This window comes from Amia ocellicauda, chromosome 17, assembly GCF_036373705.1.
Source record: "Amia ocellicauda isolate fAmiCal2 chromosome 17, fAmiCal2.hap1, whole genome shotgun sequence".
Classification (NCBI taxonomy): Eukaryota; Metazoa; Chordata; class Actinopteri; order Amiiformes; family Amiidae; genus Amia; species Amia ocellicauda.
Genome location: NC_089866.1, coordinates 20,887,936 through 20,903,971, shown reverse-complemented (window position 1 = coordinate 20,903,971; position 16,036 = coordinate 20,887,936). Strand labels below are relative to the sequence as shown.

The window sequence follows — 16,036 nt, the reverse complement described above, 5'->3', positions numbered from 1 at the left end:
AAAATCCTACCATCCTGAAATTATTTCTCGCAATGAGAGTATATATGCGTGCCTTTCAGTCTTCAGAATGAATCGTGTGTTCTCAGGGAGCTGTAGTTATAATAGCTAATAGCTAAAAGCACAATGGAAACTGAACCTTGTTTTAAATATTTTGTGTTTTTTGTAGTTGTATTTAACCATTTCATTAACTCAAGGCAAACACATATTGCATATATCAAAGAAAAACTTTATTTTAAAATAATTTATGTTACAAATATTTACAGAAAAAAGTAAAGCTTATTACTTATTTCACTGTATGTACACATGATTTATGAAACAATATACACACTATATATGATATATACACACGTATATATATATATATATATATATATATATATATAGGCTATGAATACCACAGTTTTATTGCAGTTAAGTGGACTTTAAAACAAGTTATTCCATGCTTGTCGGATTTGATTCCACGGAGTTCCAAGCACAGATGCCACTATGAAGAAAAATATCAGGATCATTCCTTTCGCAAGAGACTGGGAGTAGGGCTCACCTGCAAAGAGACCCATCATGCTTAAAGATGAACACAGTTGTACACTGATAGCAGAAAACAGGACATTAAATAAATAAAATAAATAAATAACAACAACCACGGAAAATGAGCAAACAGAAACGTAACTTTGAAGACAAAAAACATTCTGTGGATAAAGGCCAGTGGAGAAATGAGCAAAATCAGATTCAAAATGTTCAATAACAAGTTCAGCAGGATAGAAAAGGCACTCTGTATCTAAATTGGATATTAAAGGCAGTTAAAGGCTGGTATGAATAAACTCTAAGCAGTGCTTTTGATATACAAGCATGTGGTGAGGAGAACAGCCCCTTTTTCCAAGGGACACAAAAACAGCACGCAGGAACCCACCTGTGTAGTATCTAGTCAGTGGGAATGCCAGCTGGGGCCAGCAGACATCGTTCCTATCGCAGTCGTATTCTGTGTAATTGATCTGAAACCTGTGTATTGGAAACACGCAACAATTTGTCAGACAGTGCTGAAAATGTATCCTCACAGCCTGCAGAGAGGCTGCTCCCAATGGCAAATCAGACATGTCCAACCAAAAATCTATCTGTCACTGACAGGTTTTCACAAGCCTCCTGACTACAGTACAGTCAATGATCTTAACCATGTCCTCCTAAATGTGTTCTATAAAGAGAGGTGAAAAGTACTTTTGTAAAACAAGAACATTTATACTCTCTTAACTGTGTCCTGAGCAAAGACTTCTCGGGGAACACAAAATAAATTATTCAATCTCACTCTCAATGCAAAGAAATAAAGCAGTAATACCAACAATCAATATCATAATGACAATGATATCAAGAAATTCTTCTAGCTGGATCAAGATGTTTGTAGCAAGAACAACTGCTGTCACCGCACATCTATCACATCAGAACAAACTAATGGACACTGAAAGACTTCACACTGAAGGGGGCAAATGTAGGGGCTTGCTGTCAATTCTCTATTTGACTATTTTTACTTCACAGTTTATACTCCTAAAGGGACGTTCAGTTGAGTAGAAATACCTGGTTTTTGGAGTCAGGGGCTGGGCAGGGATAGCAACGAAGGTCACTGAGGCACTGACGGGAAATGACTGAACCACAGTGCTGTTCACACAAGCAGCCGGGTCACCCCCTCCACACTGGATCTGCCATGTGACCACACCAAAACTGCACACAGGGAAAAGTGAATGTAGTGCTTCACTGCTCACAGACTTAGAGGTTCGAGGCTGTTTTAAAGACGGTTGGTTGTCACAGTTCTTAAGTTTCTGAGCTGCACGGAAGATGTTGGCTAGTGAGGAGTTTTCTCTGTACTGTGCGTGTCAGAGCATAATAATAACACAAAATATCACTGTTATTTCTTTTAGAAGGAGAGGTTGCTTATGTTTGTAAAGTGCAGATTTAATACTAGCATCACTCACGTCACTTCCACAGCCTGTATTTCCTGCTGAGGCACCCCTCCCACGACCCCTACCACAGAGGTGTTTATCCGGATGTTCAGATGAGAAGGGACATCAGCACAGGTCCCAGGCTGACCTTCTATGGTGCTGGTAATATTTGGTGGCACATCTATAAACAGAGTGAATTTGCATTTTTACATAAGAATATATCATCTACTTATATCATTATAATACTAGCAATAGAAATTCTGTATATAACAGGCAGTTTGCCCCTCCATATTAAGAAATCCTACATAAAGATAGAACAGGATGATGATCACTCATTAAAAATACAAGACTCACACTTTGTATGCACCCAATCTGTCTGGTTCAACACTTTGGAGTTGCCTTTTTTTGCTACTAAAGTTGCATTCACGAGAGCAGCCAAGCCACTGTGAACCATTTCTCTGCAAACACATAAAGATACAGATTGCTAAACATTACAGATAAAAAAGACTATAGTTGATATAGTTACATCTAATTACATTAGTGCCTATTTAGTAATGTTACAGACCTGAGCTGACTGCAGTTCGACAGATCCTGGAGATTAAGTCGTAAGAAGCAGCCTGTGGATGAATCCTCCCCAAACAAAACTGGGGTTGTTTTGGCTGAAGCACAAAGACCATTCCCAACTAAACAAAATGGCAGAGCACAAAAAAAGCATTCAACTAAGAAAGGGATGACAGAATGATGCACAAAGGGATTAAACTGAAAAGGGTTTTTAAGTACCTGCAAGAATATGGACATTAAAGTGAATGTTTTACAATGTTAAATCAGTGGTACTGTCTTTGGAAAATATATCAATATATATCTGAAAACAAAATCCTGGGAGTAGCAGAAAAGGTCAAGAAATGCACCTAGCTGCCCCTGTTCACTGTAAATATAGATATAAAGCTCTTCAGATATGGTACTGTAATACAGACAGACAGACAGTACCTGGCTGCCACAAATTTATGAATGTCCTGTTTATCTCCATGAGTCCATTTCCAGCAATAACGGGTTTTCCGATCTGATAACCTGGAGGAACAAAATGTATTCATTTTTAATGACACAGAACTAAAAAGATAAGCTCTCCACTCAGGTTAAGATGTCTGCAATGAGAAAGTTGGTTCAGAAACGTTCCAAAGAGAAGTCCAAATTATGCATTTTATTTCCCCTTTTTCCTGTCTTGAATATAAAGTTGTTAAAACAGATTGATCTGTCCCTGAAGGATACCAACATGTGGAAGGATTAGAACCCACTCACACAGTAGTACCTCATATTATAGACGGACTGACCTGGATTGCCTGAGTTTGCCAGTGCTGCTCCATTTCCATTAATAAAAACTGCTGCAAACCTCTGGGTCAATGTGGCTGCCAGAAAGAACAGGGATAAATATTTCAGCACCCTGAGCCTTAACATGTATCACTGCTTTTTCCAGCATAATAGTGCTGGAGAAAAAAGTAGAAATGATTCAGCCCTGACATGAGAGGCTGCAGCAAAAGCAAGCCCTCCAAAAAGCAAAATGAGCACAGTAGCAGAAAGAGGTTTTCAAATGGAAAGAGCTTTGTAGAAGATCAAAGTGATAGCAAGTGTAAAAGCAACAGAGGACTGACCATACTACCATATTACCAGAGATGCCAAGAACTGAAAGTGGAAAATAGTGGCACTTGCCATTAAAAACAGTAGTCTGCCATAGAAAATAGTATCAACTGACCAGGAAAGAAAATATCAAGTGAATTGCAAATAATTCAAATGAGATGTTATTTTGTTAGTTATTTTTGATAAAGTTTGGAGGCTGAATATTGTATAACGATTGTATAAGGCAACATTTGCACAGAAGTTTCTCCTGGACCCCCTACACTGGTTGCTAGGGCAACCTGGCTTAAATCTTTTAATAGCCACTGAAACACACATGGCAGCCTGTTGAAACAATGGTTTGTATTGGTAAATGGTTTGTAATGGTAAATGTATATTTATAGGCTTTTTGTTTTTATTTTTCATATATAACATTATATTTAAATTGTTTTGGTAGTCAAACACTTCGATGAAGCACTTAAGACATAAATGCACCTGGCATCTCTGTATTATGAACAAATTAATTTTTAAGCAATGTTTCTTTTTCTCTTCACACCAATCACTGATGTGTCCCCAAGAGTCCAGTCAGCAGGTAGCAAAGGTGACAAAAGGAAGTATCCCTTTAAAAGCACAGGTTTAAGAGAAAGCTTACCGCCTGCGTCCCAGCACACCCGTCCAATGGTCTGGGTCACTGAGACGTTTGTGAGGTTGTTCCCGTTCCAGTGAAAAGTGTACTTGAGGGATAAAGTCACATTTTCACATATGCTGCTTTGTCCTGCAAAAAGGTTCCCTGAGGACACAGAGGAATGTACATTTACCTCTCGTTATGTAAACCACCTTTTTCAAAATTCATTCAGGTAATACATTCTTATTCCTGCTGATTAGTGCAATAACCAAACGATATCAAGTAACACTGTGTTATTATGGGATCCCAATGTGCAGATTTGTATTCTTTGTGCACGCCCTTTTCCCACTTGGTCAGATTCGACGCTTGTCATTCACCTGAATTTGAACTGGGTTCGCCTCCTGGGAACAGAGAAGTCTGTGTAGAGCTAAGTGTTTGAACTTCCTTAGGGTTAGAAACAAAAGCACTCGGGTCGCTGGAGATCTCCTCCCTCACACTGATGGTAATGCTACCTGTAAGCAGCAGATACACACTATACTCAAAATAAACCTAAAAACAGATTATTATTTTTTAAGTAATAGTCGCAAAATATACCGCCATCATGTAACATCTGCATTCGTCTCTTAAAGTAAAAATGTAATTTCCACCTAAAGAATAAATCTTTTAATGAAGTGCATGTGAGAGCAAGTCAAGCATTAAAGCTCCTTCTACACATCCAAAATAGAAACTTTTCACAAAATGAACACAAATATAAATCTCCTTATAATTGACATGAATCCATTTCAGATGTCAAGGATGGATGTCTTCTCTAATCATGTTTCTTTCTGCTCACTGTCAAATCCATTGTGAATGTTGACACTTAAATCAGAAGCACTTATGCACAGGCTTGGGCTGCTCCCACAGTTAGTCAGAGGAACTGCACAGCTGGACTGGAAATCCTGCAGGTAGGCCACGGGAGCTTTCTGTATGCACTGACCCACCAGGGATTGCTGGAAATCAAAAATACAAAAGCTCCTTAAAATGAAAATAAATGCAAGAGATCATGCAATGTAGGGACAAGTAGACTAAATCAAACACAATAATCTAATTTTAAACTTCATGTTATGTTCCTCAGCTAAGGCCTACCTGTGGGATTGTGAAATACCGATTACCCACTATGAAAATGGGATCCCCTTGTTTGTAACCATTAGGAGGTAATGGCACAGATAAAGATGGAGTCTCGAAGGAAGGACTGGTCTTGGGATTGCTGGAATAAACAGTAGAGCACAAATTATAGACCAAACATAAATATAGGCCTAGTCAACTAGCTGAAGCAATTATTTAAATTATTGTTGTATATCTATAATCTAAAACACCAACAGAAAAACTGCAGCATTTCAATATCAATATCAGAAGGAAAAAAAAATTACAGCACTCATCCAGTGACCTTTGAATGTCGAAATGCTGATTAAAGTAATGAGCACAGCTGACATCAAAAGATGATCAAAATAGAACCGAAAAATGGCAGAGATGAAAGAAACATTTAAAATAAATAATTATGATTGAAAAACAAAATCATAACCTACAAGTGTATCCATTGCTACTTGAGTAGGTCAACAGAGGGACTGCACATTCTGAATGGACTCCATTAAAACTCCTGGTTACAGTTATTGTAAAATAGGGCTGTTTCTTACACCGTGGCTCCCTGGTAGAAGAGCCCCAGGAAGGGGCTGTTGGCAGCAGGCGATTGCACACACAGAAATGGAAACCAGTCAGGAGCGTTGTTGGCTGCCTGAACGGAGCACTGCTGGTCGAAGGGAGGCGAGACATTCCCCCCAAACACCCCACTGAAGCACTGGGACTCAAACAGCCGCACCAATTCCGGTGTACACTCCTACAGGGAGAAACTATGCTTTTACTCATGGGTTATACAAGATACCCTCAATTAATTCACTTTTTTCACAGACCAATACCAGCATTTTAATATCTGTTTGAAGTTACAGCATCTCTGAGGCTCTTAGCCACTAAATGAGTGGTGATTAAACTAATGCACTTCAAAAACCAATGACAGACAGACTGTTCAGAAAAGCACTGCAGTGGCAGATTACTCCCTCTCTTCCAGTGCTGAAAGAAACAACGATGATCCGCTTATACTGAAGCAGAACAATCCACCGGTTACCTGGTCACAGCAGCAGCGGATATCACAGGCCCCAGCTGTTAGGTTACAGGGGCATGGGCCAAGAGGCTGGTAGGCCTGGTTGGGAATCACAGTTTTCACCTCTTAAATTCAAAGATCAAAGACAAAAAAGGCATTGATATTCCATGTACAGCTCTACAGGAGCAATACAACTTTGTGGCCCTGTAATCAGCATATCCTGACATAAGACTTCTGTAAGTATGTAAGTCTTCTGCTATAAACTCTAAACATACTAACCAGACACAGTTCCATTGGAGGGGATCTGGGCATAGATCTCAGCCTGCACCAGTAAGGTGGCCTGAGAATTGTTGTCCAGGCAGGCTGACACCTGGAGGGCTTCCACCACGCACGGCAGTAGCACCGCCGCTGCACAGCAATCTGTCTGATCAGTGCTGCCACACAGCAGCAGGCTTCGATTCAAGTGCAGCGTCACTTTCAATGCATTCTGGGAGTGCGAAAAACACACAAAATTATAATGTGTGAACATGTCACGCTGTCAGGCTAGGGAGCCAACTAGAGCACCACGAGGAACTGAATTTCCCATTTGGCAGATTTCTACAAAGATAGACAAGCTTTCATTACAGAGTAATTACACACACAATTAAAGACATGACACACCCTTCCTGCCCCACATAAAAAAAAAAAAAAAAGTTTGATCAGAACACTTTACCTTTCCAACAGTCTCTTGTATAAGCTGCCACTGGCTAGTATTACTGGCTGTACAGGAAGGGGAAGAAATCGTGCCTGCAAATCAAAATTAAGTTAATGTGATACTGGTAATAAAATGCTGCTAATGTCAGGTTTCCTGTATATTTCCAGAGCAGAGAGACCACAATCCCAGTCTGAATTGAGATATTATATCTCGCTATCTGACACTGAAATATAAAACCTTGATGGAGATAAAAAATATATATCTATATACAGTGTGGGCTATGCAAATTGTATCTGAGATTCAAGACTTTCCTCCAAAAAACTTGAATTAAAAGTGAATGTGCTGAAGGTGGTTATAAGTCTACTATACATCTTAATAAATGCAGACACAAGCAAACAGAAAAAGTGATTCAAACAGCCCTATTTCAGTATCAGAGCAGACTACAGACATGCATACCAGTTGTGTTGGATTGTGTCACAGCGCTCAGGCTCACGGTGATACCAGTCGTGTTGCCCAGTAAGTAGGCAGTCACACTGGGTCCAGAGGCAAGGATGAAGGCCGGCTGGAAAACTGAAAGGAAGGATGATCCCTGGAGTTTGACAAGAACCCCCATAATGCAACGCTGCCGTGATCCTTTGTATTGCAGGTATAGAATATTGCTTTACTTTTAATTGAATATTGTTGCTTAACTGTAATAAATGATATATTGATACACTTTTCCTCACTAGTACTATATATTTTTCATAATTATTAAATCATTTTAATAATCCAAGCCACCCAGGTCGTAATTTTCAGTCACCAGGCTTAGGGAAATAATGAAAATTGAATGGCCTGCAGAATATTATTATTATTATTATTATTACAATTAATTCTAGTTTAATATGGTTTACAATAAAAAAAATCAAACAAATGGCTGTAACTTCATTAAAACTTTATACAATCACGTAGAAGCTTCACCAGTAAGAGACTATACCAACTTACCAACACTTGCACAGCCATCTTTGACAAAGACATGCAAAGAAAGACACACAAGTAGCAGAACAGTATGACTTAGCCGCAGAGTCATGATGATGAAGGTGAATGTCGCGATATACAGACGCTCCTGCGCAAACTGTCATGCTCTGCTCGACGCCATGTCTAACCACAAGCGTCGTCTATGGTAACCGAGCATTAGCCAATCAGGGCTTGCGAAAGAGCGGCTCTGCTCTTCCACGAACCGTCTTATTAAAGTCCCCACCGACAGCGACACCTAGCGTCAGCCTCCTCAATCCTGCAACTTCTATTCTTTTTCACCTGCTTGTTCTTACATATAAAACCATTTTTGCAATGATTTTAATACAATTGTAAAACTTTACTTCTCAACAAAAACAATCTGTTGGCAGAAGTTATCCGTGACACACTTGTGTTTGACATCTTTTTTTAATACAGAAAAGACTGCTTTGGGTTGTGGTCAACAATATAACTGGTGTCTTTATGAGAAATAACCTAATAATATAGTACGTGAAAGACGTGGGCAGACAAGTAGATGGCAGATAATATACAGTGCTATGTGCAGGAATAATGTTAAAACAGAGGCACAAACACACATGGAGTAGTAGTATTTTATTAACAAAGCGAGCTGCAGTCACTTCATGCTCTCGGACAGTTTATTGAGCTCCTGGGAGAGAGCGGTCACAGTGTCTAGGATCCTCCCTCTCTCGCTGTCCTCCAGCCGGGCCCCGCAGCGCTGGGCGAACTTGTCCGGGTGCCAGAGTGTCTGCTGTCTCTTCAGCAGCTTGCGGAAAGCGGTCTTGTCCTTGCGGTCGGCCCCATGCAGCATCACCTCCACCATCTCCCGCACCGAGCCCTGCGGCGCCGGCCAGGGGATGTCCGAGTAGCCCAGCCTGGAGTCCGACCCTCCCTGGAAAGTGGCAGCGCACTTCTCCTCATATCTCTGCTTCTTCCCTAACCGAACCTCCTCTGCCTTCCTCGCGGCTCGGGCCAAGTACTCGGCATGCTCTGCTTCCAGTCTGGCTTGGAGCTCTTTGTGGCTTTCGGCCTCCTGCTCCTTCTTCTTCCTCTTCCTCCCGCTCACGGAGCCCTCTGCCTCTCTTTGGGCCTGGGCGCGCCGCTTCTCATGGTACTCCCGCCTGATCTGCTCAGCCCAGTCCACAAAATCATCTGGCTCCGCATCCTCCCTGGAGAGATCATCTGATTCAAGAAAAAGAGAAGAAAACAATACAGATAAAATTAAACTTTATATAAAGTATATATAAAAAAGCAGTGGCAAATCTATTCTGTCCCATGATTACAGTGGTGTGTACGGTTTTAGTTTCCACAGTATAATAATTTAGAAATGCTTCATGACATTAAGTATTAAAGCTTGGAAAACAATATTTATGTAATAAACTCTGCCATCTTACTGTCATACTGTCCAAACGTCTCGAAGAACTCATCCTGGCATTCTCCGAAAAGCTTTTCTCGCCACTCCTTTTCAGGGTCTGTTTTTGTAGTGCCGTCTCCTGCCATTGTTGCATCCTGGAACTAAAAGGGAGAAAGAAGTTTAATTGGCTAATTTAAAAAACATGCATTTATGTGAGAACAATGTGGGATGCTAAGGGTCTTCATCACTTAATGGTAGTCATTTCCAGATCATTATCTAAGTAGGGATCATAAAGGTTATCTTGCTCTGTTTAGCCCATACCCCTATCATTTCCAGTCACTGTTCATCATGATATCCATATCATAATCAGTCTCTACTCTACACACATTTTTACAGAGGGTCGGACTTGACTCTCGTGTGTCTGGCAGTATCAGTACATTCAGCCCCTTGTCGTCATCAGTGGCAGGGTCCCCCCCCGTGTCTCCGAACTCTGGTCCCACTCACCTGGTCCGCTCTCATCCATTGCAGCACATCCTGAGGGGTGACACCCGCGCGGTTGGGTGTCTCCATCGCAACAGGGCAGGACTTTCGCAGGGGCACCACCAGGTCATCATAGGCTGTTCAAAACAAGAAGAGAAACCAATTCAACCCTATCTGTTTGTTGTAAAGTAAGAGATATATATCACACAATGTTTGCTGAACATAATCTGCGATCACTTGTTTTTGTTTAGGAATAACACACACAGAAATAGGCTTCTATCCTTTTCAATCCCATTGGTCTGGAGAAGCAAACTAACAACGCACCTCTCTTGCCATGCTTGAGAGCTCTGTTAGCGGCCAGGTGAAGAGCCGTGTCCCCTCTGCGGTCTTTCCTCAGCGGGTCTGCGCCCTTCTTCAGCAGCAGTCTGAGGACAGCGTCGTCGCCCAGTGAGCAGGCCAGGTGTAGCGGGCTCCGGCCCTTGCTGCCCCGGGAGAAGTTGAGCTCGATGTCCGGGTGTTTGCGCAGGTACGACTTGAGCTTCAGCAGGCTGCCCTCCTCCACGTAGCGCAGCACACGCTTCTGCCGGCGAGACGCCATGGACACAAACACGCCCGTGTCCGAAACCTGGCAATTGTGTTGTTATCCCTCTACACAATCATAAACACCAAGACTCGGAATGACATGTATACAGCCACTTGGCTATTTCTATTTTCGTTGGTCTAAAACATCTTAATTAAATAAAACCTACCCGTTAAATTATGAGTGTTAGTGCTTGTTATAAGGAGAATATAATTCCATTAGGCTGAGTGATATCAAAGATCCTCACTGTCGGCGGCTGATAAAAAAATATATATATATATATATATATATATATATATATATATATATATATATAAATCGTAAAAGACTCAAGAATAAGATTTTGATAATAATAATAATAAAAACACATAAAAGTAAACAAAACAAAAAAAACACGTTTTATGTACGTTTTCTCCTATAACATAAATACTCTGAAGTCCCACTCCACATCGGACGGATTAAAAGGAAACACAGTATTTCCGGCAGCAGGACTCTTCCCCCGGATCCCGCTGGACGCCGTTAGTTCCGTTCTTGGTTTTAATTTCCAATAGTTAATAAAGACTTGCTTATATAATGCTCTTCCATGACGGTTGAGTGAACCATTTGAGGTGCATCCCACCGTTACTGTGAAACGTTTTAATAAAATACAATAATGTAAATAATACATAAAGCACCAGTTAAAAAAATGGGACTATCACAACTTGGGCTAACAAATACATTTTCAAAGAAACACATTTTATTGTTGTCATTTCTGATATAAACATGGTTGATTTCAACAGAAAATAGTTCTGTCTCTACTAAAATTAATATAGTAATAACAGGGAAAATTTAGAAATAAATACACTTTTTAATTTGTCAATTTCAGTTATCAGCAGACACTGAAATTCATGATAAAACTCAACCGTTAATCTATTAATTCCAAACACCTGTTCAAGATTATTGAATTGTCTAATAACTGCTCTTCTGAATTTCCCTTCTCATTAATAAAATCTGATTCATGCTACTATTTTGGTTTGGAAGCAGATTTCACAGTATACTTTTTGCATTGTGGAAAGAAAAACACATGGAACATGTGGAATCATATCACATTCACAAACGAAGCAGTTATTTTATCTAGCATTAAGAAAAGTTAAGAAAATCACTGACTAAGGACAACAATTATTCAAGAAAAATGAACATTTTGGTCTTTTGATAAGTAAAACCTAAAGATTTGTAGGACTTTGTTGTTTCAATACAAAAGTACTAAAACAAAATCATAGTTACTTATAATTTTTCATTCGATTTTTTACTAAGTTGCACATGGGGCCATTAAAATATTCCTTATAGTTCCCAACTGTACTTTCAGTCTCCGTCCGAAGTTTAAACTTCAACAACTCCCTGACAGGTTGGGTCTCCTGATGGTGTTTCTGCTGAGGTGTAAACCAGAAGCAATGGGAAGACGCAGGTGGTGATGCACCTCTTCAATCAGAATATAGTCTAACTTTCTCCAGCCAGGTCCTTTGCAAATCGGAAACAAAACTGTAGAAAAATGTTTTTTTTAAAAAGCACAACCGATTCTTCACTCAAATTGAAATATAACTGCCAGCTAGTCCACACTCTGGTGCTGTCCGTTAGATTCTCCTGACGCCGATTCCCAGTATCACTTAACAGTCCAAAGGTGGCGGTCACGTAGCTAGCTTTAACTTTTTCTTTTTTGGTTTCATCATTTGTGGCAATGAAATCTTGAAGGCAGTCCTATACAGGAGACAGGGACATAAATCAGTAACAGCAGCATTTCGACAGAGAGAACATACAGAAGTATTCATTTAAAGGGTACTTACTCGCAGGTTGTGCAGATAGGACTGAAACTGCAGAATACTTTGGGAAATAAATAAATAGATCAATGAATTAATCAATCAGTTAATTAGGTCACTGTTGTCCCTAACACTATATAGACTAAAAATGTAGATATTTGTTTTTAAAGTTCTGGAACTGGTAAATATATGACCTAAAATGTATTATGTATTTTGTAAAGCAAGCTAGACATGTTGTCAGGGCCCATCAGAGCACAAGCCAACATAAGGAAACAAACAATACTAGATTACACAATACTTTTTAAAAAGGAGTGAGTTTTCAGATGAGTTTTCTGAAACATACTCGAAAGGCAGACAGAGCAGACATATCCGATCTCTATGAGATTGCGGTGGCAGAAGCAGGCCGCTCTGTAGTCCACGTGTACCGAGGGAGGCAGGACCAGCTGGGAGCGCTGATCACAGTCTGGCAGGAACACCCACTGGAGAGAACAGACCGGTACCACACTCAGAACCACGGCAAAAACACTGGCACATTCTAAAGCAGGGTATGGAATTGTTTATAGTGTTTCCATTTAAAAGATCACTTATTTTGTTAAATAATAAAATAATATGCCCAAGAATAACAGGTGCCAAGCTGTCCTTTTTTGTTTGATTTTTCAGATCTCAAAATTGAACCAGTGATAAATTCCTGCACATTACAGGCTCAGAACAGGTGTTAATGGGTGCAGGACTGTGACTAGAAGTTTACTATATGCTTCAAAAACTCTTACCATCAAATACTGTGCCAAAGCAATCTTCTGTGGGATTTTCAGATACAGCCCTCCTGTTATGTCACATGCCTAAAAAAAACAAGAATGGACAAGTCATTTTTGACATGTAATGCATTCCCTCTCAATAACCTGACATTTATTCCTGCCAGTAAATGTCTATTGCTGCTAATCAAAACAACACAAAATGTTTTACGAATGTTCCCACTTTCAGTGCACTGACATTACAAAAAATCATACAACTGAGATTTTCCATAATTAGAAATACTTTAAGTAGATATTTAGTTTATTTTTGAGGCTTATATACATACCTGTTGCAGAAGCCCAGAGTCTGAGTCTAACACACAAGCATCTATCAGTATGCTCTGAAACAGAAAGACACGTTAAGGATCCATGCATATATCATAAACTGCACAGGGATTAAAACAACATGCAAGAAGGCACACATCCTGCGGATTTGTAAAGTTATTTTGTTCTTTAACTTAACATAAGTAACTTTCCTTTTGGTTTTGTTTTGTCAATTTTAAGAACATCTATCATAAATGATTAGAATAAATCAATGCACATAAACAGAGCTACTGTAATTAAATGAATGTTATAAAGTAAAAACTTAATTTAAACAGTGTAGTTTTATGTCATGCAACTTTACATTTGAAAGGAAAAGTAAGGATAAAAAATAAGGTTTTGCTTCAATACCTGCTTCTGTGCAGCGAAAATAACGTTCATGAAATTCATGTACTGTAAAGCACAATCTTCAGAAGATTTTATGACCTAAGGAACAACACTGACAGATTAATCTTAGAGGCACATTCGCAAAACAAACAGAGCTTGTAAAGAACATACGATTGACCACTTACCAATATCCTGGATTTCATTTCCTGTCCAGCTGGAATAAAAAAAACATACCACATTTAATGAAAACCTTACTCTGAAAAAATCTAAATTGTTGTAATAGCCATCCCAAAGGTAGCAATTTCCATTCAATAAACTCTTTCCTAGCTATTGAATTTAGATCACTACTATGTCAATTTTATTGCTGCTTTCTAAAAATGAAAAATGAAGACAGATTACCTTCCAACTCCTTTGACACTCTGTGGATATCTGTTATAATGTGTTATGGAAAAGCTGCCAGGAGGCCATGTTGCTATATTAAAATACACTGAAAATGATTGTGAATATGGAAAAAACAAACAGATGTCTTGTATAAAAAGACAACATTCTATATTAGACATATATTGATTAGTGTGGGGACACAAAGTGAATCAGGACAGAATGTATACACATGTCCTTCAAAGCAATATTTCTCAGTCCAGCAGTTTGCCAGCAGCTGCAGGGAGACTGTGCCCTGCATCTAGATGAAGGATACAGCAGAGTGCTTTCGCGAGTGATCCTGCCAGTAAAGTGTCTGTCTGCTGGCCCCTCACTTCAGCTGCAAAACATAAGGAGCTATGCATTATGGCTTCCTGGTCAGGAAAACTTATTACATGCAGAAACTGACTTTAAAGTGTGTCTTCTATGCACAGCACCCCAGAGACTTACTTCTTGCCATGAGATTTCTGATCTCTTCAGCGATGAGATCATTAGCTACAGACAGAAGTTCATATTTGCCATCCCCGCTGCCCGACGTTGTGTCATCCCCAGCAAAATCGCCAGCCTTCCAGTGCTTATTGGGGTACAGGTAATGACTGTATAACAACAACAACAAATATTTAGTCAGTTATTAAAATATATTGACTTAATAAATGGCCTTAAACATCAAACATTACTAAGATAAGTGGGAAACTAAGGAGGCATTTGGAAACAAACATTTAGGCTTCTGCCTTTAAATGGGCCACCCTTATTATATAGTTCCACCCTTTTTGAAAAAAATCTACCTAATCTACTATCAAATATTTATTGAACATAATATATAAGGTAGGGAAATATATAATTATCTATATATTCAAGTATCTGATATTCAGCTAATGAATCCCCCAGTGTTGTCCGTTCTTGGGTGCAGTAATCATGTGTACCTCTCCTGACAGTGGCTGGCAATGATGGCCAATTTGTTGCTCCTGTTCATAACCATGTGCGCGTTGCCCAACACCATCACTGCATCCATACACTTTGACAGGGTGAACTGGTCGACACGGTCATGAGAAACACAAGACAATATGTGTTCAGTCATCTGACATGTAAAAAGTACTAGTCAATCAAATATATCTATGATACTTTAAATCATTCATTTTTACAATTAAAAAGCATATATATATATATATATATATATATATATATATATATATATATATATATATGTGTGTGTGTGTGTGTGTGTGTGTGTATGTATGTATGTATGTATGTATGTATGTATGTATGTATGTATGTATGTATGTATGTATGTATGTATGTATGTATGTATAAATCTTGTAGCGAGGATCTCTTACCTGGGGCTCTCTCTGTGCTTGTTGGCCCCACCATATGGGATTGACGTCTACCACGATCACCAGAAGACTGATCTCGTCCTCTGAGGAGACAACACAAAGTTACCTCAGTGTTCAATCGGAGATAACGCGTTAGACTGTATCTTAATGTTTATAAAATCATTTGATTCGTCTTGAATAAAGGCCTCTGCTAAATTGATAAATAATAAATACCATTTTTTAATATTATTACTAATAATACTAATTATAATCTTGTAAAAAATATAGTACGAATATTTTAAAAATAAAAGTATTAGTATTATTTTTGTTTTCTGGATCAAATAGTCTCACGTATCCTATAATTAGTAATCTTTACGAAGACAAAACCAATTATTGAGAAATGTCTGGATGCTGGAAGTATGCACACCAGAAACACTTCACAAACTCTCACACACACACGAAAAAGTTCGAGTGAATTTAATTATAATTTTTTGACGTTCGAATTGCTTAGCTATAAGATACATGTTAAATTACCATATAAATGAAATTAAACTAATTAAACGGACTCACCCGAAGCCATGTCTGCAACACAAACGAACCAAATACACTTTCTCTCCAAATGTCAGCAAAGCATCTTCCTGTGTCTGTCGCGGTGTGATGACGTAATTT

At 39.1% G+C, this 16,036-nt stretch overlaps 3 protein-coding genes across 4 annotated transcripts; all 3 read right to left on the bottom strand.

Annotated features, from left to right (window-relative positions):
- Nucleotides 1-205: 205 nt before the first annotated feature.
- On the bottom strand, nucleotides 206-8,484 carry tctn2 (tectonic family member 2). Its single transcript, XM_066689762.1, has 18 exons — nucleotides 7,968-8,484; nucleotides 7,443-7,556; nucleotides 7,005-7,078; nucleotides 6,572-6,779; nucleotides 6,317-6,417; nucleotides 5,832-6,031; nucleotides 5,284-5,404; nucleotides 4,991-5,147; nucleotides 4,536-4,670; nucleotides 4,186-4,323; nucleotides 3,254-3,328; nucleotides 2,913-2,993; nucleotides 2,491-2,608; nucleotides 2,280-2,383; nucleotides 1,959-2,106; nucleotides 1,564-1,707; nucleotides 908-996; nucleotides 206-541 (listed from the first exon to the last, which is right to left on the bottom strand). The coding sequence occupies exons 1-18, from the start codon at nucleotides 8,050-8,052 to the stop codon at nucleotides 423-425; spliced, it is 2,211 nt and encodes a 736-aa protein (XP_066545859.1). The 5' UTR covers nucleotides 8,053-8,484; the 3' UTR covers nucleotides 206-422.
- Nucleotides 8,485-8,573: 89 nt separating this feature from the next.
- Nucleotides 8,574-10,893, bottom strand: nfkbil1 (nuclear factor of kappa light polypeptide gene enhancer in B-cells inhibitor-like 1). Of its 2 annotated transcripts, XM_066689764.1 has the most exons (5): nucleotides 10,578-10,893; nucleotides 10,153-10,453; nucleotides 9,853-9,965; nucleotides 9,389-9,509; nucleotides 8,574-9,176 (listed from the first exon to the last, which is right to left on the bottom strand). In XM_066689764.1, exons 2-5 carry the CDS (start codon nucleotides 10,424-10,426, stop codon nucleotides 8,611-8,613), a joined length of 1,074 nt encoding a protein of 357 aa, XP_066545861.1. In that variant the 5' UTR covers nucleotides 10,427-10,453; nucleotides 10,578-10,893; the 3' UTR covers nucleotides 8,574-8,610. The 2 variants fall into 2 exon arrangements, with proteins under 2 accessions (XP_066545861.1, XP_066545860.1); XM_066689763.1 differs by having other exon boundaries at nucleotides 10,153-10,891.
- Nucleotides 10,894-11,122: 229 nt separating this feature from the next.
- gtf2h3 (general transcription factor IIH, polypeptide 3) lies at nucleotides 11,123-16,034 on the bottom strand. The gene is made up of 13 exons (XM_066688921.1): nucleotides 15,938-16,034; nucleotides 15,392-15,471; nucleotides 14,981-15,087; nucleotides 14,508-14,653; nucleotides 14,335-14,397; nucleotides 14,040-14,069; nucleotides 13,826-13,854; nucleotides 13,665-13,739; nucleotides 13,280-13,333; nucleotides 12,972-13,040; nucleotides 12,545-12,680; nucleotides 12,229-12,265; nucleotides 11,123-12,142 (listed from the first exon to the last, which is right to left on the bottom strand). The coding sequence occupies exons 1-13, from the start codon at nucleotides 15,945-15,947 to the stop codon at nucleotides 12,073-12,075; spliced, it is 906 nt and encodes a 301-aa protein (XP_066545018.1). The 5' UTR covers nucleotides 15,948-16,034; the 3' UTR covers nucleotides 11,123-12,072.
- Nucleotides 16,035-16,036: the final 2 nt, after the last annotated feature.